The sequence below is a fragment of the Pseudophryne corroboree genome, chromosome 4 (genome assembly GCF_028390025.1).
Source record: "Pseudophryne corroboree isolate aPseCor3 chromosome 4, aPseCor3.hap2, whole genome shotgun sequence".
In the NCBI taxonomy this organism is placed as follows: Eukaryota; Metazoa; Chordata; class Amphibia; order Anura; family Myobatrachidae; genus Pseudophryne; species Pseudophryne corroboree.
Window position 1 is genome coordinate 563,032,855 of NC_086447.1, and position 27,842 is coordinate 563,060,696.

The 27,842-nt window shown below is 47.3% G+C and overlaps 1 protein-coding gene across 1 annotated transcript in view; it reads left to right on the forward strand.

Annotated features, from left to right (window-relative positions):
* Positions 1 to 25,992, forward strand: part of SMIM28 (small integral membrane protein 28) — a 71,524-nt gene extending 45,532 nt beyond the window's left edge. The window contains exon 2 of the mRNA XM_063919728.1: positions 23,943 to 25,992. Coding sequence (XP_063775798.1) covers positions 23,943 to 24,335 — 393 coding nt within the window. The 3' untranslated portion in view covers positions 24,336 to 25,992. The remainder of the gene's footprint in view (positions 1 to 23,942) is intronic.
* Positions 25,993 to 27,842: the final 1,850 nt, after the last annotated feature.

A 27,842-nucleotide genomic window follows, 5' to 3' on the forward strand; every position in this document is an offset into this window, starting at 1 on the left:
GGGATACCTGCCTGCTGCACTTTGTACAATGGGGGCACCTGCCTGCGTACTGTGTAAAATGGGGATACCTGCCTACCGTACTGTGTAAAATGGGGATACCTGCCTTCCGTACTGTGTAAAATGGGGACACCTGCCTGCCGCGCTGTGTAAAATGGGGACACCTGCCTGCCGCGCTGTGTAATATGGGGACACTTGCCTGCTGTAATGTGTAAAAAGGGGACTTTTTTATTTATTTTTTCCCCCCTGTGGTGGATGTGATGATATCAGATGAGGCCATGCCCACTTTAATGAAACCACGCCCATTTTAATCAGGCCACACACCCTTGCCGGGAGCGCGCGCGCCTATGGCGTGCGCATGCTTTTTCTTTTTATGGCTATATGGGGGGGGGGGGCACACTTTTTTTTTTTAGAGCAATTGGGGGGGGGGGGGGGGGGCGCATTTTTAAATCTCGCACTGGGAGCCAAATTGTCTAGAAACGACCCTGCCCACGGGGAATAGGGTGATAGAGATAGGGTGTGTGCTGCAGCCTCTAAAGGACAATACGGCTTTACAGATTTGGGTGGAGGCTGCGCTCACAAAAGGGAGGGATGCTAACGAGTGCTGCTAGACCTGGAGGCGTCCTACCTCCTGTACTGGAATTTGTAATTTGGAATGGTCAGCGCGCTCATTATGGAAAATGAAAGAGGTAGAGAAAAGAGGGGATGTTGCGGGATAGGGTGTTGTTATAGATATGTAGATGTAGATGTAGATATGTATATGTAGATGTATCAGAATTTTTCGTATGGATGTGTGTTTACAGCAACCATATTGCCCCTCCACCCACTCCCAGAATTAACTATAATAGAGGCTCAACTCATTACCTGTTTTAATTTAATATTATTCTATTTTATTCCAACTCTCAATCAGCAGTTGCTCATCAGACTGCTGATTAATGACATATGTAGCTGGGCTTATCCATCAATACAACATACACATACCATTATCATACTACATCTAAAGTCAATTTGGATGCTGAGTACGGGATTACAATCCAATTAAAATGTGGGAGAACTGAGTTTTGCAGCACATTTAAGAAGAAAGCCACACATGTGGATATGATTGACAAGTGAGGACTGATTCCCCCTCCAATCACACTGGAGAGTGGTAATTAAGGACATCTAGGATTGACCAATCACTACAGCCATTAAAGCTTATAATGGGTGTAGGACATCAGGCATGCAACCCTTGACAAAGGCATCCGTGCTGAAACGCGTTGGTAACTTGCTAATTCACACCACAATTATTCACAGCCACCCTTCCCCGGCCGGAGAAGGGAACACAGCGGCTTTCACTACAGACGGAGCGCTCACGTGACATCGCACGTGACGCACAAACCAGGAGGTGGTAGAACGGGACCCGTGGACGGAGGAGACCGGCGGCTGCAGGAGAAGCGCGCGGACCGAATAAGACGGAGGACACGGACAAAGAGAACCAAGGCCTGAGTTCGTGGAAGGAAGAGACGAGGTCACCGGCGGCAGGCAGAGACCTGCCCCCGGCGGTAAGTGTGTGACACACAGCCCACGACCCCACAACTCAGTGCCGCACACGAGAGGGGACTGACAGGCGGACGCCGCACTGGTCAAAACCCCCCAAACACTAATTTAGGACACAGCTTCAGAGGATACATAGGCACCCACCACACCTATGGTAAAGGTGACCCGTAGGGTACACCTGACATTTACCTGAGCTGGGGTCCATTTTTGGTATACCATTAGTGAGGTATACCTTGTAAAGGGTAGTCTGCAGGACACACCTGACAGTGGTGAAGGAACGGTGGGACAAGGAACCATATATCATTCCAGAAGGTTGCTGACCTCTATATATATATATATATATATATATATATATATCTCCAATACCACAATAAATTTATGTTTAGAAACCACCATTATACTGATCATTGCTGTAAACCCACATCCATACGAAAAATTCTGATACATCTACATATCTATAACAACACCCTATCCCGCAACATCCCCTCTTTTCTCTACCTCTTTCATTTTCCATAATGAGCGCACTGACCATTCCAAATTCCAGTACAGGAGGTAGGACGCCTCCAGGTCTAGCATCCCTCCCTTTTGTGAGCGCAGCCTCCACCCAAATCTGTACAGTCGTGTGGCAGACCCTGTCGCTGAAATGATGGGTTCGTTAAAGTGTGCATGTCCTGTTTATACAACATAAGGGTGGGTGGGAGGGCCCAAGGACAATTCCATCTTGCACCTCTTTTTTCTTTAATTTTTCTTTGCATCATGTGCTGTTTGGGGACAATTTTTTTGAAGTGCCATCCTGCCTGACACTGCAGTGCCACTCCTAGATGGGCCAGGTGTTTGTGTCGGCCACTTGTGTCGCTTAGCTTAGTCACACAGCTACCTTGGTGCGTCTCTTTTTTTCTTTGCATCATGTGCTGTTTGGGGACAATTTTTTTGAAGTGCCATCCTGCCTGACACTGCAGTGCCACTCCTAGATGGGCCAGGTGTTTGTGTCGGCCACTTGTGTCGCTTAGCTTTGTCACACAGCGACCTTGGTGCGCCTCTTTTTTTCTTTGCATCATGTGCTGTTTGGGGACTATTTTTTTGAAGTGCCATCCTGCCTGACACTGCAGTGCCACTCCTAGATGGGCCAGGTGTTTGTGTCGGCCACTTGTGTCGCTTAGCTTAGCCATCCAGCGACCTCGGTGCAAATTTTAGGACTAAAAATAATATTGTGAGGTGTTCAGAATAGACTGGAAATGAGTGGAAATTATGGTTATTGAGGTTAATAAAACTATGGGATCAAAATGACCCCCAAATTCTATGATTTAAGCTGTTTTTTAGGGTTTTTTGTAAAAAAACACCCGAATCCAAAACACACCCGAATCCGACAAAAAATTTTCGGTGAGGTCTTGCCAAAACGCGTCCGAATCCATAACACGGCCGCGGAACCGAATCCAAAACCAAAACACAAAACCCCAAAAATGTCCGGTGCACATCACTACACCTGAACAAACACCATGATTTTAATGTCTCAGAATAAATATTCTGTATTAGGTATTCTGTATCATAGCAGTTTAAACAAGCCAGACAGAATAAGTAATATTATTGTGTAAAAACCCCTATTCAAAACACACGGCAGGCAACAGCACCAATATAGAAATTCATGATTCGGCTGTAGCATATTTTCCATTCTGAACGGACAACACATAAACTTTACATATCTGTAGCATCACATTTAGCAGGCATCAATCTGGATGTTCAAATGGGATGCCAATAGTATTAAAAAACAATAATTAATCTTATGTGTTACTGATCTTACCAAATCTCATTAGTGAGTTAGGGATGTGCACCTGAAATTTTTCGGGTTTTGTGTTTTGGTTTTGGGTTCGATTCCGTGGCCGTGTTTTGGGTTCGAACGCGTTTTGGCAAAACCTCACCGAATTTTTTTGTCGGATTCGGGTGTGTTTTGGATTCGGGTGTTTTTTTACAAAAAAACACCTAAAACACAGCTTAAATCATAGAATTTGGGGGTCATTTTGATCCCATAGTATTATTAACCTCAATAACCATAATTTACACTCATTTTCAGTCTATTCTGAACACCTCACACCTCACAATATTATTTTTAGTCCTAAAATTTGCACCGAGGTCGCTGGATGGCTAAGCTAAGCGACACAAGTGGCCGACACAAACACCTGGCCCATCTAGGAGTGGCACTGCAGTGTCAGGCAGGATGGCCCTTCCAAAAAATACTCCCCAAACAGCACATGACGCAAAGAAGAAAAAAAGAGGCGCAATGAGGTAGCTGTGTGAGTAAGCTAAGCGACCCTAGTGGCCAACACAAACACCTGGCCCATCTAGGAGTGGCACTGCAGTGTCAGGCAGGATGGCCCTTCCAAAAAATACTCCCCAAACAGCACATGACGCAAAGAAGAAAAAAAAGAGGCGCAATGAGGTAGCTGTGTGAGTAAGATAAGCGACCCAAGTGGCCGACACAAACACCTGGCCCATCTAGGAGTGGCACTGCAGTGTCAGGCAGGATGGCCCTTCCAAAAACTACTCCCCAAACAGCACATGACGCAAAGAAGAAAAAAAAGAGGCGCAATGAGGTAGCTGTGTGAGTAAGATAAGCGACCCAAGTGGCCGACACAAACACCTGGCCCATCTAGGAGTGGCACTGCAGTGTCAGGCAGGATGGCCCTTCCAAAAACTACTCCCCAAACAGCACATGACGCAAAGAAGAAAAAAAAGAGGCGCAATGAGGTAGCTGTGTGAGTAAGATAAGCGACCCAAGTGGCCGACACAAACACCTGGCCCATCTAGGAGTGGCACTGCAGTGTCAGGCAGGATGGCCCTTCCAAAAACTACTCCCCAAACAGCACATGACGCAAAGAAGAAAAAAAAGAGGCGCAATGAGGTAGCTGTGTGAGTAAGATAAGCGACCCAAGTGGCCGACACAAACACCTGGCCCATCTAGAAGTGGCACTGCAGTGTCAGGCAGGATGGCCCTTCCAAAAACTACTCCCCAAACAGCACATGACGCAAAGAAGAAAAAAAAGAGGCGCAATGAGGTAGCTGTGTGAGTAAGATAAGCGACCCAAGTGGCCGACACAAACACCTGGCCCATCTAGGAGTGGCACTGCAGTGTCAGGCAGGATAGCCCTTCTAAAAAATACTCCCCAAACAGCACATGACGCAAAGAAAAATGAAAGAAAAAAGAGGTGCAAGATGGAATTGTCCTTGGGCCCTCCCACCCACCCTTATGTTGTATAAACAGGACATGCACACTTTAACCAACCCATCATTTCAGCGACAGGGTCTGCCACACGACTGTGACTGAAATGACTGGTTGGTTTGGGCCCCCACCAAAAAAGAAGCAATCAATCTCTCCTTGCACAAACTGGCTCTACAGAGGCAAGATGTCCACCTCATCACCATCGTCCGATTCATCACCCCTTTCACTGTGTACATCCCCCTCCTCACAGATTATTAATTCGTCCCCACTGGAATCCACCATCTCAGATCCCCGTGTACTTTCTGGAGGCAATTGCTGCTGGTGAATGTCTCCATGGAGTAATTGATTATAATTCATTTTAATGAACATCATCTTCTCCACATTTTCTGGAAGTAACCTCGTACGCCGATTGCTGACAAGGTGAGCGGCGGCACTAAACACTCTTTCGGAGTACACACTGGAGGGAGGGAAACTTAGGTAGAATAAAGCCAGTTTGTGCAAGGGCCTCCAAATTGCCTCTTTTCCCTGCCAGTATACGTACGGACTGTCTGACGTGCCTACTTGGATGCGGTCACTCATATAATCCTCCACCATTCTTTCAATGGTGAGAGAATCATATGCAGTGACAGTAGACGACATGTCAGTAATCGTTGGCAGGTCCTTCAGTCCGGACCAGATGTCAGCATCAGCAGTCACTCCAGACTGCCCTGCATCACCGCCAGCGGGTGGGCTCGGAATTCGTAGCCTTTTCCTCGCACCCCCAGTTGCGGGAGAATGTGAAGGAGGAGATGTTGACAGGTCGCGTTCCGCTTGACTTGACAATTTTCTCACCAGCAGTTCTTTGAACCCCTGCAGACTTGTGTCTGCCGGAAAGAGAGATCCAACGTAGGTTTTAAATCTAGGATCGAGCACGGTGGCCAAAATGTAGTGCTCTGATTTCAACAGATTGACCACACGTGAATCCTGGTTAAGCGAATGAAGGGCTCCATCCACAAGTCCTACATGCCTAGCGGAATCGCTCTGTTTTAGCTTTTCCTTCAATGCCTCCAGCTTCTTCTGCAAAAGCCTGATGAGGGGAATGACCTGACTCAGGCTGGCAGTGTCTGAACTGACTTCACGTGTGGCAAGTTCAAAGGGCAGCAGAACCTTGCACAACGTTGAAATCATTCTCCACTGCGCTTGAGACAGGTGCATTCCACCTCCTTTGTCTATATCGTGGCCAGATGTATAGGCTTGAATGGCCTTTTGCTGCTCCTCCATCCTCTGAAGCATAAAGAGGGTTGAATTCCACCTCGTTACCACCTCTTGCTTCAGATGATGGCAGGGCAGGTTCAGGTTTTTTTGGTGGTGCTCCAGTCTTCTGTACGCGGTGCCTGCACGCCGAAAGTGGCCCGCAATTCTTCTGGCCACCGACAGCATCTCTTGCACGCCCCTGTCGTTTTTTAAATAATTCTGCACCACCAAATTCAAGGTATGTGCAAAACATGGGACGTGCTGGAATTTGCCCAGATGTAATGCGCGCACAATATTGCTGGCGTTGTCCGATGTCACAAATCCCCAGGAGAGTCCAATTGGGGTAAGCCATTCTGCGATGATCTTCCTCAGTTGCCGTAAGAGGTTTTCAGCTGTGTGCGTATTCTGGAAAGCGGTGATACAAAGCGTAGCCTGCCTAGGAACGAGTTGGCGTTTGCGAGATCCTGCTACTGGTGCCGCCGCTGCTGTTCTTGCAGCGGGAGGCAATACATCTACCCAGTGGGCTGTCACAGTCATGTAGTCCTGAGTCTGCCCTGCTCCACTTGTCCACATGTCCGTGGTTAAGTGGACATTGGGTACAACTGCATTTTTTAGGACACTGGTGAGTCTTTTTCTGACGTCCGTGTACATTCTCGGTATCGCCTGCCTAGAGAAGTGGAACCTAGATGGTATTTGGTAACGGGGGCACACTGCCTCAATAAATTGTCTAGTTCCCTGTGAACTAACGGCGGATACCGGACGCACGTCTAACACCAACATAGTTGTCAAGGCCTCAGTTATCCGCTTTGCAGCAGGATGACTGCTGTGATATTTCATCTTCCTCGCAAAGGACTGTTGGACAGTCAATTGCTTACTGGAAGTAGTACAAATGGTCTTCCGACTTCCCCTCTGGGATGACGATCGACTCCCAGCAGCAACAACAGCAGCGCCAGCAGCAGTAGGCATTACACTCAAGGATGCATCGGAGGAATCCCAGGCAGGAGAGGACTCGTCAGACTTGCCAGTGACATGGCCTGCAGGACTATTGGCTTTCCTGGGTAAGGAGGAAATTGACACTGAGGGAGTTGGTGGTGTGGTTTGCGCGAGCTTGGTTACAAGAGGAAGGGATTTACTGGTCAGTGGACTGCTTCCGCTGTCGCCCAAAGTTTTTGAACTTGTCACTGACTTATTATGAATGCGCTGCAGGTGACGTATAAGGGAGGATGTTCCGAGGTGGTTAACGTCCTTACCCCTACTTATTACAGCTTGACAAAGGCAACACACGGCTTGACACCTGTTGTCCGCATTTCTGTTGAAATACTTCCACACTGAAGAGCTGATTTTTTTGGTATTTTCACCAGGCATGTCAATGGCCATATTCCTCCCACGGACAACAGGTGTCTCCCCGGGTGCCTGACTTAAACAAACCACCTAACCATCAGAATCCTCCTTGTCAATTTCCTCCCCAGCCCAAGCAACACCCATATCCTCATCCTGGTGTACTTCAACACTGACATCTTCAATTTCACTATCAGGAACTGGACTGCGGGTGCTCCTTTCAACACTTGCAGGGGGCGTGCAAATGGTGGAAGGCGCAAGCTCTTCCCGTCCAGTGTTGGGAAGGTCAGGCATCGCAACCGACACAATTGGACTCTCCTTTGGGATTTGTGATTTCGAAGAACGCACAGTTCTTTGCTGTGCTTTTGCCGCAAGTCTTTTCATTTTTCTAGCGAGAGGATGAGTGCTTCCATCCTCATGTGAAGCTGAACCACTAGCCATGAACATAGGCCAGGGCCTCAGCCGTTCCTTGCCACTCCGTGTCGTAAATGGCATATTGGCAAGTTTACGCTTCTCCTCAGACGCTTTTAATTTTGATTTTTGGGTAATTTTTTTACTGATCTTTTGTGTTTTGGATTTTACATGCTCTGTACTATGACATTGGGCATCGGCCTTGGCAGACGACGTTGATGGCATTTCATCGTCTCGGCCATGACTAGTGGCAGCAGCTTCAGCACGAGGTGGAAGTGGATCTTGATCTTTCCCTATTTTTTTAACCTCCACATTTTTGTTCTCCATATTTTGCGCACAACTAAAAGCCACCACAGGTATACAATGTAGATGGATGGATAGTATAGTATTACTTATACTTATGGACGACGAGTGACGACACAGAGGTAGGTACAGCCGTGGCCTACCGTACTGCTGCTTAGTGCTTATATATATGATATACTGTATAACGGACCTGGTGGACACTGTCAGCAGACTGCTAAACAAACTAGTATGAAGAAAGAAAAAAAAAACACCACAGGTATACAATGTAGATGGATGGATAGTATAGTTTTACTTATACTTATGGACGACGAGTGCACTGACGACACAGAGGTAGTACAGCCGTGGCCTACCGTACTGCTGCTTAGTGCTTATATATATGATATACTGTATAACGGACCTGGTGGACACTGTCAGCAGACTGCTAAACAAACTAGTATGAAGAAAGAAAAAAAAACACCACAGGTATACAATGTAGATGGATGGATAGTATAGTATTACTTATACTTATGGACGACGAGTGACGACACAGAGGTAGGTACAGCCGTGGCCTACCGTACTGCTGCTTAGTGCTTATATATATGATATTATACTGTATAACGGACCTGGTGGACAGTGTCAGCAGACTGCTAAACTAGTATGAAGAAAGAAAAAAAAAACACCACAGGTATACAATGTAGATGGATGGATAGTATAGTATTACTTATACTTATGGACGACGAGTGATGACACAGAGGTAGGTACAGCCGTGGCCTACCGTACTGCTGCTTAGTGCTTATATATATGATATTATACTGTATAACGGACCTGGTGGACAGTGTCAGCAGACTGCTAAACTAGTATGAAGAAAGAAAAAAAAAACACCACAGGTATACAATGTAGATGGATGGATAGTATAGTATTACTTATACTTATGGACGACGAGTGACGACACAGAGGTAGGTACAGCCGTGGCCTACCGTACTGCTGCTTAGTGCTTATATATATGATATACTGTATAACGGACCTGGTGGACACTGTCAGCAGACTGCTAAACAAACTAGTATGACTATGAAGAAAGAAAAAAAAACCACCACAGGTATACAATGTAGATGGATGGATAGTATAGTATTACTACTTATACTTATGGACGACGAGTGCACTGACGACACAGAGGTAGGTACAGCCGTGGCCTACCGTACTGCTGCTTAGTGCTTAATTATATATATAATATACTGTATAACGGACCTGGTGGACACTGTCAGCAGACTGCTAAACAAACTAGCATGAAGAAAGAAAAAAAAAAAACACCACAGTGTTTTTCAGGCAGACAAACGTATACTGGACTGGTGGTCACTGTCAGCAAAACTGTGCACTGTACTCCTGCTATAACTGCTCCCCAGTCCCCACAATTAGGCAGTGTGAGCAGTGCACTCAGCACAGATATATCATGCAGCAGTGCAGCACACTGAGTGAGCACAGATATGGTGGAGCGTTTTTTTTAAGGCAGAGAAACAACGGATTAAACTCAAAACCCTGCACTGTACTCCCTAACAGCTGCTCCCCGTCCCCAATCCTCCCCACAATTAAAACTAAGTCACTCAGTTTTTTTTTTTTCTAATACAACGGAGAGGACGCCAGCCACGTCCTCTCCCTATCAATCTCAATACACGTGTGAAAAATGGCGGCGACGCGCGGCTCCTTATATAGAATCCGAGTCTCGCGAGAATCCGACAGCGGGATGATGACGTTCGGGCGCGCTCGGGTTAACCGAGCAAGGCGGGAGGATCCGAGTCGCTCGGACCCGTGTAAAAAAAAGGTGAAGTTCGGGCGGGTTCGGATTCCGAGGAACCGAACCCGCTCATCACTAGTGATAATAGACATTTGTGGTTCTTAGACCAGAGTTGGATAAATAGATAGTAAAACACACAAGCAGTTTTCTATTTCTGCTATCGTCCGTTATAAGATTGAACGGACGTTGAGAGAATAGTCAACTGTGTTTATGGAAAAGATAGCTGCCGTAGAAGGGATACAATCCTATGGGTGTTAGATGGCCCCTGATTCGCATGGGTATTGCAGGGTTCAAATGTGCCTAGATTACCAGCACTTTCTACTGGAAAAAGGTAGGAGTACAAAGGTAGTTTTTTATGCAAAATGTTATTTCATATGACTGTATTTTTTTTAATCAATACTGTTCCAATAGTCTTATGGGGTGGTCTTCAGTTTGCCAGCTGTCGGGATCCCGGCGCACAGTATACCGGCGCCAGAATCCCAACAGCCAGCATACCGACACTTTATCTCCCTCTTGGGGGTCCACGACCCCGTTGGAGGGAGAGTAAACAGTGTGGCGCGCGTAGCACGCCACCGTGCCCGCAGCATGGCGAGCACAGTGAGCCCGCAAGAGGCTCATTTGCTCTCGCCACTCTGTCGGCATGCCGGCGGTCGGGATTCCAGCTCCGGTATGCTGGTTGCCGGGAGCTCGGCCGCCGGCATACAATACTACACCCGTCTTATGTTATTATGACAGTTATAATTAGTAAAGAATATATAGCGGTGTTGCTAATAACAGCATATACAGCTTGCTGGTTATCTGGCCTGCCGGACAGTGATGTACAGTGTCCAAGGTCAGGTCCCACGGTGTCCGTGGATGTTAAGTATGATATAGGTGGTGCAGTACATAACTGGAAGCAAGTTCCTGTATACCAGCAGATCGCAATGTCCTCAGCCAGGTCCCGGGTCATGCGTGTGGTGTAGGCTGTAACTTTACATGCGGTGCCTTCCTATTGCTGTCTACCCTCTCACTGTGATCGGGTGTCAGCTCCTGGTCAGCTGACTATCGAGTCGGCAGTGTATAGAGTGGACCTCCCAACATGACCCTCTCCAGGACGGATAGAATACTCTGCTCCTGGACTTCCCTCTTAATTTATGATTGCCATCACCCATGTTGGGAGGTATGGTAGAGACTTGTTCACAATCCTGATATATTAAAAATCATGGTGTTTGTTTAGGTATTAATAGGAGTGTTTACAGCACGCCTATATTTAAATACCACAGATTAAATACTGGATTGGACTGCTGTAATCTCCTCCTATCTGGCCTCCCTGAAAAATGCCTCTCTCCACTCCAATCTATCCTCAATTCTGCTGCCCATCTCATACGTACTACATCCACATCCCCTCTCTTGCAGGACCTTTACTGGCTACCCGTACCATTCAAAATCCAATTCAAGCTTCTCACACTCATCTACAAAGCCCTCACCCACTCTTCTCCCTCTTACATCTCGACCTTATCTCTCTTACATTCCTACTCATCCTCTCCGTCTCTCCTGCCAATGGATTACCTCCTCCCACTCCTACCTACAAGATTTTGCATGTGCTGCTCCCTATCTCTGGAATTCTCTACCTCTCCCCATCCGACTCTCCACCTCTCTACAAAACTTCAAACGGGCTGTCAAGACCCAATTCTTCACCAAACCCAGCTAACTCTCCTCCTAACCTTCTTGTCTATGTGGGTAATTCAGACCTGATTGCTAGGGTGCGTTCTTTTGGAGCCCTGCGATCAGATAGTCGCCGCCTACAGGGGAGGGGGATAGGTCTGTGCAGGTGTGCAATTGCATTTGTAGCAGAGCTGCACAAACATGAGTTTGTGCAGTCTCTGCTCAGCCCAGGACTTACTCTTCCTCTGCGATGTAATCCTGCTGATCGAGTCCGGAACTGACGTCAGACACCCTCCCTGAAAACGGCTGGTCCCGCCTGCGTTTTTCTGGACACTCCTGTAAAATAGTCAGTTGCCACCCACAAACGGCCTCTTCCTGTCAATCACCTTGCAATCACTTTTTTCGCACCATCCCGTCGCTAGGCACCGATACCCGGTGCAGTCGTCTGGCACATTGCGGTGGATACGCATACGCAGTTTAGATCTGATTGCCTGTTGTGCAAAAACGCACAGCAGCGATCAGGTATGAATTACCCCCTATGCTCACTGTCTACCCTTTCTGTGTCACCCAAGTCTGTTAGCTGATAATAATAATAACAACAACAACAACAACAACAACAACAACAACAACAACAACAACAGACATGTTTGTAGATATCTTTGGGAATCTTCCTAACATTTTGGTGGTTTGTGCAGTATAGACATATAATAATACGATTGAATGCTGTTTGAGTATCAATATATGCCATTACCTACTGCTGTCAAGGACAAATTATTTCTGAAATGTACTCAGAAACCTCTCTGCTCAGGATTAAACTCAATATATTAATTCCCATGTGGTGTCAAAACACTCAAGAGAATAAAACAGAGAATTTATATTTAAGATATAATCATTTTCACCTGCTTGATCAAGCTTAACTGATTTCAGTATGTCAAGCTCCGTAAACTACCACTAACTGCTAGATTTAGGGGTATATTCATTGGCGTTTCTTTAATAGGTGCAGTGTGTGCGAGGCACACGGGCCCCCAGGTCCAGGGGGCTCACCCCGCACACACTGCACCCATTTGCTTAATACTTACCTCTCTGAAGTCCCCCGTCGAAGCCATCCCTTTTTGGCAGCGCAATAGAGTATGAACACTAGGGGGAACAAACTCTATTGCGCCTGCTGAAAACTCCAGAAAGATGTCACGGTGGCCATTTTTCTAGAGTTTTGCGCATGCGCATTAGCAAAATCTTCGGGAAAATGGCCGCCGCGCCGTGTTCCCGGAGGTTTGCGCATGCGCAATAGAGTCAGTTCTTAGACTCTATTGCCGCTGCCGCGAAGAAGGATGTCACCGCTGGGGGACTCCGGAGAGGTAAGTATTAAATGCTGTGCATCAGTCAGAGAGGAGGGGGCCCCTGAAGCAGAAGGCTGCACACGGGCCTCCTCCTCTCTTAAAACGCCCCTGTGTATATTCAATTAAGGTCGAAACTGCCGTCTTGTCGAAAAGACGGCAGTTTTCGACTTTTTCAGGTCGGAAGGGGTTCCAACCTATTCAGTCCCCAGCATTTTTATTCGACAAGTCGAGGAATTCGACTTGTCGAATAGTACGTGAATTGGCAGTATAGCTTCTGAGGGAAACGGGGCCAAATTCTTCAGGTTTTGGCCCCGTTTCCGACCATCTCAGTTCGACTTTAAAAAAAGTCGAACTGAGATGAGGGACCTGAGAGGAGGAAAGGGGGGAGAGCCGCGGGCAGAAGGGGGAGAGCAGCGCTACAGAACAGCGCTACAGGAGGATGTGGCACAGCCGCCGCTCACGGCAGTGTCCACCCGGCTCCAGCAAGTGAGCTTGCTGGAGCCGGGTGGACGCTGCCATGAGGTCTGGCGGTTGTGCCACATCCTCCTGCAGCGCTGAGTGCCGCCCTTAAGTACAGGAGTGTATGCATGTGTGTGTGTGAGTATATATAATATATATATATATATAATCTCTGTGGAATTTGTAAGATGCCACCTCCCAGCACCCCGGCCATGCGCAGGCAGCTCCGAAGCGGTTCCCAGTGAGGGGACGACGACAATCTGTGGCGAGAAGGAGCAAGAGGTTTATGGATCATAGGGTCATCCTGACTAAGGTCGACAGTCATTAGGTCGACAGGCACTTGGTCAACATCACAAAAAGGTCAACATGATAAAAAGGATGACATGGAAAAGGTTGACACATGAAAGGGTCGACATCATACCTCCCAACGTTTGTCTAATGGCGAGCGGGACATCTGCGCGGTGAAGCCGTTCCCGTAGGCGTAGAGGGGCATGGCACTATGTGAAAGGGCGTGGTTTCGTGTGAGTGTCACGAGCGCAAGCCACGCCCGCCGTTTCCATCACTGAGGGGTCATGCCCAGAGCTCTGTGAGCTGCTGGCATGCCCTCTCTTCCTCTGTCTCCCGTGAATAGCGTCTATTCACTGCTGCTCTGCTAAGCAGGGCAGCGAGTGCAGGAGCCTCCCAACTTACCCCCCCACCGTGGGACACTGGCCCTAGGGTGGGACGGCGGGACAGTCCTTAAAAAAACGTGACTGTCCCGCGAATTTCGGGACACTTGGGAGGTATGCGAAATTAGCTTTCTAGGGGGGGTTTTGGTGTTGTTTACGACTTACTTTTGCATGGCAAGCGACTCACAATCATAGTCCAAGTGGATGGTACACTATGAAAAAATTGTAAAAAAACTCACGTCAACCTTTTTAATGTGTTGACCTTTCCTGTGTCAACCTTTTTGCCATGCCGACCTTTTGTCCTTGTCAACCTAATGTATGTCAACCAATAGTGGTCGACCTAATGACTGTCAACCTACTGTAAGTCATGTCGACCTAGCATCCGGATACCGAGCCCAGAAAAGCACCACTCGTATAATGTATTATACCTTGCCCTCTACAACTGTGCCTTCTACTCATTGTTTACGTGCTCTGTGCCTTTATCTCACACATGTACGCATTGGCTGCATATAGTTTATGCATTGTACTGTATTGAGATTGCAACCAGCACAATATAAAGGCAAACAATGTGTATTATGTACTGCACACTGTATTTAGGGACTGGATACGGGATCCCGGCACTTGAGAGGCTGGCTGTCACAATACCAACAGCGGCATTCCAGAGCTTAAGATCCAGACAGCTTCTAATAAGTAATGTAACCCTGATCATTTAACCACCTAACCCTAACCCGCCTTTTTGCAGCCTGATTCTAACCTACCATCCCCCCCTTCTTCCACAGCCTAACCCTCCCCGGTGGTGCCTAACCCCTCCTACCCGCAGCCTAAACCTAACCCTCGCTCCCTCACAGCTTAACACTAACCCTCCCCAGTAATGCCTAACACCCCTCCCCGCAGCCTAACCCTAGCCTTTCCCACCCGCAGCCTAACCCTAACCCTCCCCGGTGATGCCTAACACCCTTCCCCGCAGCCTAACCCTAGCCTTTCCTACCCGCAGCCTAACCCTAACCCGGGTTCCAATGTATAGACAGTTAAAAGATAGACAGTCATTAGGTTGACACCATATGGTCAATAGTCAAAAAGTCGACAGGGTCAAAAGGTTGACAGGGTCAAAAGGTCAACAGGGTTGACACATGTTTTTCATGCTTTTACAACTTTTGCCTCATTTACTATCCATGTCACAAACTATTATGTTTATTAACTATGTGGTGAGATGAGTGAGCCACTCAGCCTGGAGCGGGGCGAGCATATGCATTTCAAATAATTTGGGTAAAAAATTTTTAAAAATACAACGTAAAACCATTTCTTGTGTGTCGACCTTCTGACCCTGTCAACCTTTTGACTGGCGATCATATGGTGTCACCCTAATGACTATCTACTTTTAACTGTCTAACTGCTATACCACCACCACACCCATCCCTCCCCCTGCAAGCTATTTATGGCTGGATGGAGTAGCACATTAAAGTACCAAGGGCTGTTTCTTGTGGCATCAAGTGACTGCACCTGTTGCACTACGTAAAATGGTATCTTCAAATGGACCTGAATGGAAATCACCATATAGATAAGGTGTAATTTGGGTATGAATGGAGAGAAATGCTCCCAGAGTGACAAGAAATAGGTGGCATATCATGCTGAAATGCCCCATTTTCAATTGACCACGCCCCTTGTGACACGTGACCACAACCTTTTTTTTTGCATACAGTACCACTAGGAAATTTTCTCTACCTGCACCACTGCCCCAAAGTCTGTAACACATATATACAGAGGTCTCGCTACATGTCTCGAGTGGTATGTCTGACAAAATTTCCCTGTCTACAATGGTATAGAGCAGTGGTTCTCAAATATTTTGGAATCATGGTGCTCTAGAGCAGAGGTTCTCAAACTCGGTCCTCGGGGGCACACACACTGCATGTTTTGCAGGTAACCCAGCAGGTGCACAGGTGTATTAATTACTCACTGACACATTGTAAAAGGTCCACAGGTGGAGCTAATTATTTCACTTGCGATTCTGTGAGGAGACCTGCAAAACATGCACTGTGTGTGCCCCCGAGGACCGAGTTTGAGAACCTCTGCTCTAGAGTATCAGAATTATTTTCACGGCACCCTAGGCCAAAAGGTTCTTATTGAGAAATTTTAAGTAAATATATTTCTGCAGCGGGGTACACTGGTATTCCACAGGGAATAACATTGGGGTGTAGAGTTGGATCTTGATCCGAAGCACCAACAGGCTAAAGCTTTGATTGTTCCCAGGATGCACTGCACCGCCTCCAGGCACTGGAGCTCAGTTTGTAAATTGGTGCCTGCAGTGCAGGTCACTAACAGGTGAGGCTGCGCTAGGCTGCCCTGAAAAAAGCTTTTTAGAAGACTTCAAGGGCCGCAGCACTTTCTATATCTCTATGCTGTGCTGCGGCTCCATCGGTGCTGCATACTCCCGCGGCCGGGTTCCTGGGTACTTGCAGCAGAGACACACCGGTTTCCAGGCACACCACCGCTGTCACTCTCCAGGATCGCGTGGCTGCACTAAAGGTAGGAGGTAAGAGGGTCCTCCAGGCGGGACCCACCGGTAAATCGCAATCCGGTCACGGACCCAGGAGAAGGACCGCGCAGATGGCGTGGACACCGTCTTACACAAGGACCCCACTATATCCACCAGGGCAAGGAGCACAGGTTGGTGAAGTCCAGCAGAGGAGATAAGGCGCTGACCTGTAGCCCCTCCCCCAGTTCTGGGCACTATCTACTCTGGTGTTCCCGCCCTGGAGCTGCATCTCTCTCTCTCCCTAACTCCCTGAAGAGATTTTGGCGCCATTACATACTGTAGCTGGGCTGATCTCCGGGACTGCAGGGCTCTGTCTCCTTTGTAAATCCGCCTGTATCATCAGCACTGTGCATTTACAGACACTTAAGTATTCTACATGTCATTTTAGACAGTGTTAGTTAAGAACAAGCGTACTGCTATCTGAATATTTAGTACAAGTATTCTGTGATATACTGTACATCCAGTGTTTACTGTGCATTGTTATATCTGTATACATACATACTTATATGTAATTGCTAGTCCAGTGCAGTTTTAATATTTATATGTAATAATTCCTGCATTGTACCTGTGACTGAGTGTGGCTGTAGCTGCTGTGTGAATTCCATTCTTGTGTATCACACGTTTTGCTATTACTAGATTCTGTACCCTGGTGAACTAGGTACATCAGGGTCTCATATAATATATAGTGCTACACAGAGTATACTGTTTGTATTTCTCACTGTGTATTTCAGTCAACCCACACCTCTTAAATCCTCTGTTTGTGCTCTGTATTTACTGTCACAAAACACAGGGGATTGTTTGCTGGTTTTTGTTTTTGTCTGGCTATATTGTACTGTTGCGCCCTAAAGCTACATTCCATACAATGTCTGCTACACAGGGCATCCCGCGGATGCTCCTGTATCATGCAGTTCTGTCGTCACGGATTCACCAGTGGGGGAAGTCAGAGGCGTCACCGGGTGTGGTGACACCCGGTGCGCGCCCCTGATCTCCTGTCGCGATCGCGGGACAAAATGGGGTGTGGCCTTGTACTTGGGGGCGTGGCTTCGCGGGGATCCCGGAATCGTCACTCTGGGGGCGTGCCCAGCATCTCCGGAGATGCTGGGCTTCCCCCAGAGCCAGTCTCCGTCCGCTGTCAGCTCCTCTTCTGTGACAGGAGCCGGGTGCTGTAGGAGACTTTCTCACTGCAGCACCTGGTTCCTGTCAGTGCGGAGGAGCTGACATTTGGTGTCAACCTCCTCCAGGCGTCACACCCGGGTGCGGGCCGCACCCCCCGCACCCGCCTTGTGACGCCACTGGGGGAAGTGTTAGCTGCTGGTTCAGGTGCTGGGAGTCATACATCCTCCAGTCCGTCTGCAGCACATGTGGCCAATCAGGACCCACCTTGGGCAGCTTTTTCAAATATGCTGACTACGCTTGTAACGCATCTTACGCCTCCCGTGCCATTACAGCCACATATTGTCCCTGTAGTTAATCCGCCATGGGCAGATGCTTTGTCTACCTAGTTACAGCAATTAAATCAGACTTTGGTTAGACAAAAGTCCACCCCATGTCCCTCTGGGGCCAAAGGGTCATCTAAGCGGGCCATTTCTTCCTCACAATCCACTAATATTTCGGATCATTCTTCCGATGAGGATAGGGAATATACAACCCAGGTTGATGTTCCCGACCTTGTTGAGGCTATCAAGCTGATTCTCCAAATTGATGATGACATTGAGCCTCCTGTTACATCTAAGAAACCCGATAAGTTTAAACGTCAGAAGGTTACTTAAGTAGTTTTACCACATTCTGACCTTTTAATTGACATACGTCAGGAATCCTGGTCATCTCCAGGAAAGAAGTTTTCCCTGTCTAAAAAGATGCTAGCTCGTTAACCTATCCCTGCGGAGTTGAGTAAAAAGTGGGAAACTCCACCACCGGTGGACTCTCATGTTGCCCGTCTTGTGGTGTCATCTACTCTACCTGTCACCACTGTCACCTCACTGAAGGAAATGACAAATAAGCGTGTGGAGGGATGCCTGAAGTCTATTTACAGTCTTACCGGTGCTGTACATAGACCCACTATGGCGGCCTCTTGGGTGGCAAAAGGAATTGAAGCATGGGTTCAGGCAATTGAGGATGAGCTACCTCGGGATTTTTCTGACACAGGCAGACAATATCTGTTGTATATTACCAAAGCCTCTCACTATATTCAGGAGGCAGCCTCTGTTGCAGGGGTCCTGACAGCCAAGGCATCTACTATGTCTATCCTGGCTCACCGGATTCTGTAGTTGTGGTCCTGGAAAGTGGACCTGGACTCTAAAAAGACCTTGGAGCTACTTTTTGGGGAGGATCTGAACAAGATTGTGACTGACTTGGTGACGGCCAAGACTGCATTTCTCCCAAGTACTAATCCTTATGCTCAGAAGGCTAAGAGTACCACTTTTCGTTCCTTTCGACCCCCAGGTAAAGCAAAAGGTCAGGCATACCCGAGACAGGCTCGTACTTCCAAAACCACTAAGTCCAAATCTAAACAATCCTGGGCTGCCTGTCAGCCTGCTTCCAAACAAGACAAGCCTGCTGCATGATGGGGTGGGCCTCCCTCTGGGGGAACCCAGGGTGGGATGCAGACTTCTGCAGTTCGCCTAGGCCTGGTTAAAGACCACTTCAGATGCCTAGGTGCGGGACGTTGTCTCTCACGGGTACGCAATCTCTTTCAAGAGACGTCCCCCTCACTAGTTCTGTTCAACGGTTATCCCCTCAGATCCGTTGAAAGCGCAAGCTCTACACCTGGTTGTACAATCCCTCCTGGAAGCAGGAGTGGTAATGCCGGTACCTTCGTCACAGAGAGGCAGGGGATACTATTAGACCCTGTTTCTAGTTCCGAAACCGAAGGGGTCTTTCCTGCCTATCCTCAACCTCAAATCATTGAACAAGTTTGTAAGAGTGTCCAAATTCCATGTGGAATCTCTGCGCTCTATTGTGCTGGCCATGGGAACCCGAGGACTATATGGTATCCCTGGACATACAGGATCCTAACCTGCACATACCTATTGCCATTTCGCAGCAGCAATATCTGCGGTTTGCTATTGGAAACCTTCATTTTCAGTTCCAGGCTCTGCCATTTGGACTGGCCACGGCACCTCAGATTTTCACTAAGGTTATGGCCGTGATGACGGCTTTCCTCCGTCGTCAAGGTATCAGGATCCTGACGTATCTGGACGACTTGCTGATTCTGTCGAAATCCCAAGATGTCCTCCTCAGTCAACTGGAGATGTCGGTCCAATTCCTACAAGCCCATGGGTGGCTCATCAATTGGAATAAGTCCTTGCTGGTCCCTGCTCGGAGCATGGTGTACCTGGGGGCACTGCTGGACACACACAGCCAAAGACTGTTTCTGTCTCCGGAGAAGGTCCTGAAACTTCAGGAAAAGATCAGATGCTTCCTCTCTCGTTGGAGAGTGTCGATACACTCGGTGATGCAAGTACTAGGCCTCATGGTGTCGGCTTTCGACATGGTAGAGTACGCTCAATTTCATTCCCGCCCTCTGCAGAGGTTAATCCTTTCCAAATGGGACAGCCTGCCTCATCAGATCAGGTCTCAAATGATCTCCTTGACACCGGAGGTTCATCTGTCACTGAGCTGGTGGCTACAGGACCAACAGTTGAGCAGGGGCCAACCCTTCTTGATCTCCAACTGGGTCCTCCTGACAGCGGATGCCAGTCTGCGAGGTTGGGGCGCGGTGTTGGAGAAACACTCTCTCCAGGGTCGGTGGACCAGGGAGGAATCTCTCCTCCCGATAAACATTCTGGAATTGCGGGCAGTGTTCAATGCGTTAACAGTGGCCCTGCTTCTGATACAGAACAGACCTGTTCAAGTACAGTCAGACAACGCCACCATGGTGGCGTACATAAATCATCAAGGCAGCACTCGAAGTCGCATGGCAATGATGGAAGTGTCAAAAATCCTCCAAAGGGCAGAACGCCATCTGCCAGCCATATCGGTAGTGTTCATTCCGGGAGTCCTCAACTGGGAAGTGGACTTCATCAGTCGTCAGGACGTGCACGCCGGAGAGTGGAGTCTTCATCCCGAAGTCTTTCAACTCCTAGTGGACAGGTGGGGCCTACCAGATGTAGACCTGATGGCGTCTCAACACAATCACAAGGTTCCGGTCTTCGGAGCAAGGACAAGGGATCCTCAAGTAGCGTTCGTGGACGCACTGGCAATTCCATGGAACTTTCGGCTGCTATACGTGTTCCTTCCAGTGTCACTCCTGCCCAGGGTAATACGAAAGTTTAAGCAAGAAGGAGGAATACTACTTCTAGTCGCTCCAGCGTGGCCCAGACGGCATTGGTTCTCAGACCTGCAGGGTCTCTCGATAGAGCGTCCTCTTCTACTTCCTCAATGCCCAGACCTCCTCGTTCAGGGCCCTTGTGTCTACCTGGACCTGGCCAGACTGGCTTTGATGGCGTGGCTCTTGAAACATCACTCCTGAGAGAAAAAGGATTCTCTGAGGCGGTCATTCAAACTATGTTGAAAGCCTGTAAACCAGCTTCGGCTTGGATTTATTACAGGGTCTGGAATTCTTACTTCACATGGTGTGCTGCTAAGAATTATGATGCATATACTTTCAAGACTTCCAGAATTTTGGCTTTTCTTCAACAAGGCCTAGACTTGGGCCTTTGTCTGGCCTCCCTCAAGGTCCCTATATCTGCCTTGTCAGTGTGATTTCAGAGAAAAAGTTCCTGATGTTCACACTTTCACTCAGTGTGTTCTACGGATACAGCCTCCCTATGTCCCTCCTGTGGCTCCATGGGATCTGTCTGTCGTGTTACAGTAAATGTCCTGCAAGAGTCTCCATTTGAACCTCTTGAGTCTGTGGACCTTAAATGCCTTACGCTTAAGGTCATATTTCTGTTGGCTATTTCCTCTGCTAGGAGGGTGTCGGACTTAGGCACTTTGTCCTGTCGTCCACCCTTTCTGATTTTTCACCGTGACCGGGCTGTTCATCGAACTCGCCCTGGTTATTTGCCTAAGGTGGTATCATCTTTTCATCTTAACCAGGAGATTGTGGTTCCGGCCTTCATCTCTTCTGGTCTGTCCTCCAAAGAAAGATCTTTGGATGTGTTATGAGCTCTCTGTGTTTATGTGGAGAGGACTGCCTCTCTCAGGAGGTCACTTTCCCTTTTTGTACTTTTTGGTTTTCACAAACGTGGCTGGCCTGCGAATAAGCAAACCTTGGCCAGATGGATTAGAATGGTGATTGCACAAACCTATGCGCAGGCTGTGCTCCCAGCTCCTGCTGCTATCAAGGCCCATTCTACTCGGTCTGTTGGACCTTCTGGGACGGCCTGCCGTGGTGCGTCCCTAGAATAATTGTGCAAGGTGGCTACGTGGTCCTCAGTGAACACGTTCATCAGGTTCTATGCCTTTGATACTTCCGCCTCCTAGGATGCTCCCTTTGGACGCCGGGTTCTTGTGCCTTCCCATGAGGAACTGCTTTAGGACATCCCCGATGTTATTCCCTGTGGTATACCAGTGTGCCCTGCTGCAGAAAAGGAGATTTATGTTAGACTTACCATTGTTAAATCTCTTTCTGCGAGGTACACTGGATTCCACAGGGCGCCCACCCTGACGCACTTAGCTTCTTTGGGTGTGTATGGCATTAGCCGCTAGTCCCTTCTCCTGTCGTGAGAATGTGGTTCTATGTGACTAACATCTACCGTCTCTCTTACCTGCTACTGCATTGGACTGGTTAACAAAACTGAGCTCCAGTGCCTGGAGGCAGGGCTATAGAGGAGGCGATGCAGTGCATCCTGGGAACAGTCACAGCTTTAGCCTGTTGGTGCCAGTGTACCTCGCATAAAGAGATTTAACAATGGTAAGTCTACCATAAATCTCCTTTTATATGTCATCCTTAGGTTTAATTGTGAGGTGAAGGACAAGATTTGCTTCTGTTTGCCCACATATTTTATGACTGACAGCCACCAGCACTGGTTTTGCCTATTCCATTGACCATAAATAATTTTAATTAGTCCTGGACCACCAACCCAGGGTACTTAATTGAAGATTAAATAATAATGGCAAAAAAATATGTAAAACATAACTTTTATTCTGTACATATATTAAGATATGTCAATATTAATTTACCCAAATGGCGTTAGAAAATATTACAAATTTTGATTAACCTGGTAACAAATAAAGGTTCAAGATGGAATTAGTGCAGCTGTAGTGTATACCATCCTAGGAGCTCTCTAGATTCTGAACCTATTGCAAAACACTAAGGACCCTTATATGGTCTTGAGCTTATGGGCCCTACACACTGGCCGATCCGCCGCCGAGCTGCCCGACGGCGGATACGGCCGACGAGCGACCCGGCGGCGGGTTGGCAGTGACGGGGGGAGTGAAGTTTCTTCACTCCCCCCGTCACACGGCTCCATTGAAGTGCAGGCAAATATGGACGAGATCGTCCATATTGGCCTGCATGCACAGCCGACGGGGGACCAGCGATGATCGAGCGCGGGGCCACGCATCGTTCATCGCTGGAGCCTCCACACTGAAAGATATGAACGAGTTCTCGTTCATTTATGAACGAGATCGTTCATATCTTTCAAACAAATCGGCATGTGTGTAGGGCCTATTAGTCAGCCCTAGGAGTTCTCAGTAACACAATACATGTATGAGTAGGAAATAATATACTGCGGTCTGACTGGCAGTGTCACAGTACTTATGAAACTAAAATATGGTGTAAGTCACACCCAAGGGAAAAGGCCACACACCCTGTGTAGACCGCGATAATGGACACACCTCCCGCGGCAGCACACAATAGACCCTTCATACATTTCTGCTCCTGGCCCATGTGGACCTTAATCTGGCACAGGTTGTCATGGGCAACCTCTCCACTGTCTCACTTCTCCACTCTTTCACTGCTCCATGAATAGACTCCTATGTATACTGTGTATTATACTTGCCTACAATCCCGGATTCTGCAGGAGACACGTGTTTTTTTCTAGTACTACCCCGCAGTCCTGGAAGAGTGGGCACCCCTCCTGCATTCTGCTGACTTCATAGTGAAGTGGACAGAATGGGGAAATAAACAGAGCAAAACCACGGTCCCTATGGAGGGGGAGGGGCTAATGATGCAATTTCATGTTAATTGTGTCATTTAGCCCCGCCTCTATGTGAATGCGCTCCAATCACGTCAGTTTCCTCTTGCGGGGGACGAGCCTAATAACTGAATTAATAGTGGCCCCGCCCACCTGCTTCTCCTCTCTGGGCATCTCCTGAAAAGGAATTCAATAAGGTAGGCAAGTATGATGAGTATACTATACAAATGTCATTTAAAAAATAAAAAATCCAACACTATTTGTTTTGGCATGTGTAGTACTCCAAATGTATAACAAAACTTTTTATCCATAAGGATGCACATGGTGCAATTTATGTGGAGTTAATAGAATACATTTTCTCTGTAGTCTTAACTAATATTGATATATAAATAAATGTGTATCCTCTTTTCCTTCTGCAGAGCAAGCATCCTAATCAAATAAATTCCACCAAAGAAGACTTACAGCCATTCTTGTGCATCATACTTCCAACAACAGCATTGCTGGTGATAGGGTTCTTTGTACTGTTCCTCTATCGGAGATGCCGACGCAAGATCCCAAATCAAGGTCAAATATTTGCCATAAGTCTGCAGGAGAATGTACAAGATAGAGAAATGGACTTCTTCTCCAACATGCCCTGGAGTACAGAGCCTTTTCAGTATTGTACATTGATACCAGATGCCTCATTTCTAACCATATGCTTGCCCCCTCCTTATGAGGAGGCAATACTGAAAACATCTAGTGACTCCTGTATTAGTATCTATCAAGACCCAGTGCCTCCATATGAAGAAAGACCTCGCAGGTGTAGCAAATAATGTTAAGAATTTGGACTGTGTACAGTACACTTTGCAAGAGGACTTCGGCTGGACCTAGAAGTCCTAGAACAAAAACAATATGTAGCAGCTTCCAATGTAAGGGCTTTTTACAACATAGATTGCACAAATATAATGTTTTATACTGTATAAAAATAGCAACAATAGGAGTAAGGAGGCAGATTGCAATATTTATGCTGGCCTATTATAAACATACCATCTCTGCATACTGTACATGAGGGCTCATTTACTATCGCTGCATTTTTGCTGCAACTATCCAATAATTAGCATATCTCTATCTAGACTCTAGAGCATGTTAGATAATGTAAGTACATATTTGGTATCAGTGCATATGTTTAAACCTAAATACAGTGTTAGTAAATCAGTCCTTTTGTATTTAACATTGGCTGGGCAATGCAGCATATATATAGATCTAATGTAAGGATTGCACTTTTATATGTTTTATTTATTCTTCAATAACATTGATATCATACTCCGTAGTGCGCAGAATATCACAGCATCCATGAACCACAAAACGTACAATCTGTTTATCATGCTTGGTCAGAGCATGCCCAGCCATTACACTGGGTATGCGGCTAAGTAAGGTGCAAGAGTGAGGAGGGTGTCAGGTAGCCATAGAGTAACACCGCTAATCAGTCAGCTTTGTGGTCCCAGGGATACCATGCCATACCCTGCAACTGTACATTTTTGACCGTTTTTTTAATGGTCTGTACCTGCCAAAAAGAGGCTTTGTACCGGGTTTTGACCTCTCCCAATACTATACATTCCTATGGCAGCGTCACGAGGCCATGCCCCCTTTACCAGTGGCCACACCTTTACGAATTTGTACCGGTTTTAGGCACAGCAGTGTTGGAGGGTATGTCATGCTGTGCGGGCCGGGCCCCAGGAATTATGAGCACTACACAGATAGCATTGTGCAGGCAGTTGGGTGAACAGCCCTGGGGTCCTTGCTAGTGTCCTACTCCTTATGATTACGAGGGAAGCACTATACTGTCAGAAGCCAGCCAGAAGCTCAGAGAGTCCCTGCTGCATAAAGGAAAGAGCAGCCGGCCTCCCCTACAGTGACGAAAACGGAGACATGGTTTGCGGTCATGGCATTCTGCAAAGCCACACCCATTTCATTTAGGCCATGCCCTCATTCTGGGCGCACATGCCTTCAGCGCACAAAAGAGGCCCAAACTTGGACTTCTCAAAGTTGGGAGGTATGATTCACACACGGCTGTAAGTGCCTGCTCAGGGGTCCACTCACCCACTATCTCCCTGTAACCCCTGCCTCCCCAGTCACCTACTATCTCCCTGTAACCTTGTAGGTACTATTGTGTGGCCATGCCCCTTTCTTGTGAGACCAGAACCCTTTTTGCTGAGGTCCATTTAAAAGGTTTATCCCATCAATGGGAGCCAAAATCTATATTCACTTACCAAAATAATTAAGCTTGGGCTAGCCCTGTGCCTGGTCAGTGGAAAATGAAGATAATTGCCTTGGGAAGTACTACCCCTGCATCATACTTTTACTAATGCACAAGAGTTCTTGTTACGTTACTTGTAGGACTTTGACATCCTAATCTCAGTGTTTACGCAACTGGAATTGTACAGTTTTCCAATAACTCGGCTTTAACCAAATAAAGAAGATATTGTTAACACATGAAAGAAGCACAAGGGATTTTATTCCGCATTTCCTTCACTTTTAATTGTCACTTAGTGATGTTCATTAACATTATTTGTACTTACATAGAAAAGCATACTCACTACTGGACTATACAGTGATGTAATGCAGTAGTGTCAGGGTTACAACCATGTTCTGATACAGTATATGCAATATATCATTTTTGGGGAATATTTTTATATTTATAATAAAGGGTAATTACAGGAAAGATTATTTCTACATAGGCTTGTCATAATATCCTTTTAATCAGGAAGACCTATGATTTACACATGTTTTGTGGCTAACTAAATTCAAGCCTGCATTTCACCTGGTTTTAATCAGCCACAGATGCTGTGTAAATCATACAGGTAGGTTTCCCACATTAAAGGGATATTATAGCAAGCCTATTTCTCTTACGTCCTAGAGGATGCTGGGGACTCCGTAAGGACCATGGGGAATAGACGGGCTCCACAGGAGACATGGGCACTAAAAAGAACTTTAGGTATGGGTGTGCACTGGCTCCTCCCTCTATGCCCCTCCTCCAGACCTCAGTGAAATACTGTGCCCAGAGGAGACTGGGTGCACTACAGGGAGCTCTCCTGAGCTTCCTGAAAAGAAAGTATTTTGTTAGGTTTTTTATTTTCAGGGAGACCTGCTGGCAACAGACTCCCTTCATCGTGGGACTGAGGAAAGAGAAGCAGACCTACTTAAATGCTAGGCTCTGCTTCTTAGGCTACTGGACACCATTAGCTCCAGAGGGAGTCAGAACGCATACTGATATGGATACAATGGATAAGGAAACTATTTTATTGACCCTGGGCAATATTAAGGATGCGGTCCTTTATATGAGAGAGGCTCAGAGGGATGTAGGCATACTGGGGTCCAGAGCGAACGCTATGGCGATTTCTGCCAGGCGAGCACTGTGGACCCGACAGTGGACGGGTGATGCCGATTCAAAACGGCATATGGAGGTTTTACCTTACAAGGGTGAGGAATTGTTTGGGGAAGGTCTCGCAGACCTGGTTTCCACGGCTACTGGAGGTAAATCAACTTTTTTACCTTATGTTTCCTCACAGCCTAAGAAAGCGCCACATTATCAGATGCAGTCCTTTCGATCGCATAAATCCAAGAGAGCTTGGGGATCTTCCTTTCTTGCCAGAGGTAAGGGCAAGGGGAAAAAGCTGCCAACTACAGCCAGTTCCCAGGAACAAAGGTCCTCCCCGGCTTCTACTAAATCCATTTGCATGACGCTGGGGCTCCGCGGCAGGAGTCCGCTCCTGTGGGGGCACGTCTTCGTCTGTTCAGCCAGGTCTGGGATCACTCTCAGGTGAATCCCTGGGCAATAGACATTGTTTCCCAGGGGTACAAGCTGGAATTCGAAGAGGTGCCTCCTCGCCAGTTTTTCAAATCGGCACTGCCGACTTCTTCCCCAGAGAGGGAGGTAGTTCTGGCAGCAATTCAAAAGTTAATATATCAAAAAATCCCTTTTGACACTTTGGTTGTGAATTAATTCTGGATCGCAGGGTCAGTTAGTGTTGAGCGCTTCTATTTTTACCCATTTCTTCTCCAGCTTATTAGTTAGGAGTAACACACTACTCCTTATAGAGGCGCACACACTTCTGACATTTGTGATTTTATTTCTAAGTTGTTAGCTTTGTTTAAATTTTATTAAGATAATTGAGACACATTGGCGCAGCAAAAGATCTCCTTTTCTAATTCAAAAGTTGTGCCTTCAACAAGTGGTGGTCAAAGTTCCCCCGCTACAGCAGGGGATGGGCTATTACTCAACCCTGTTTGTGGTCCCGAAACCGGACGGTTCGCGCAGACCCACTCTGAATTTTAAATCC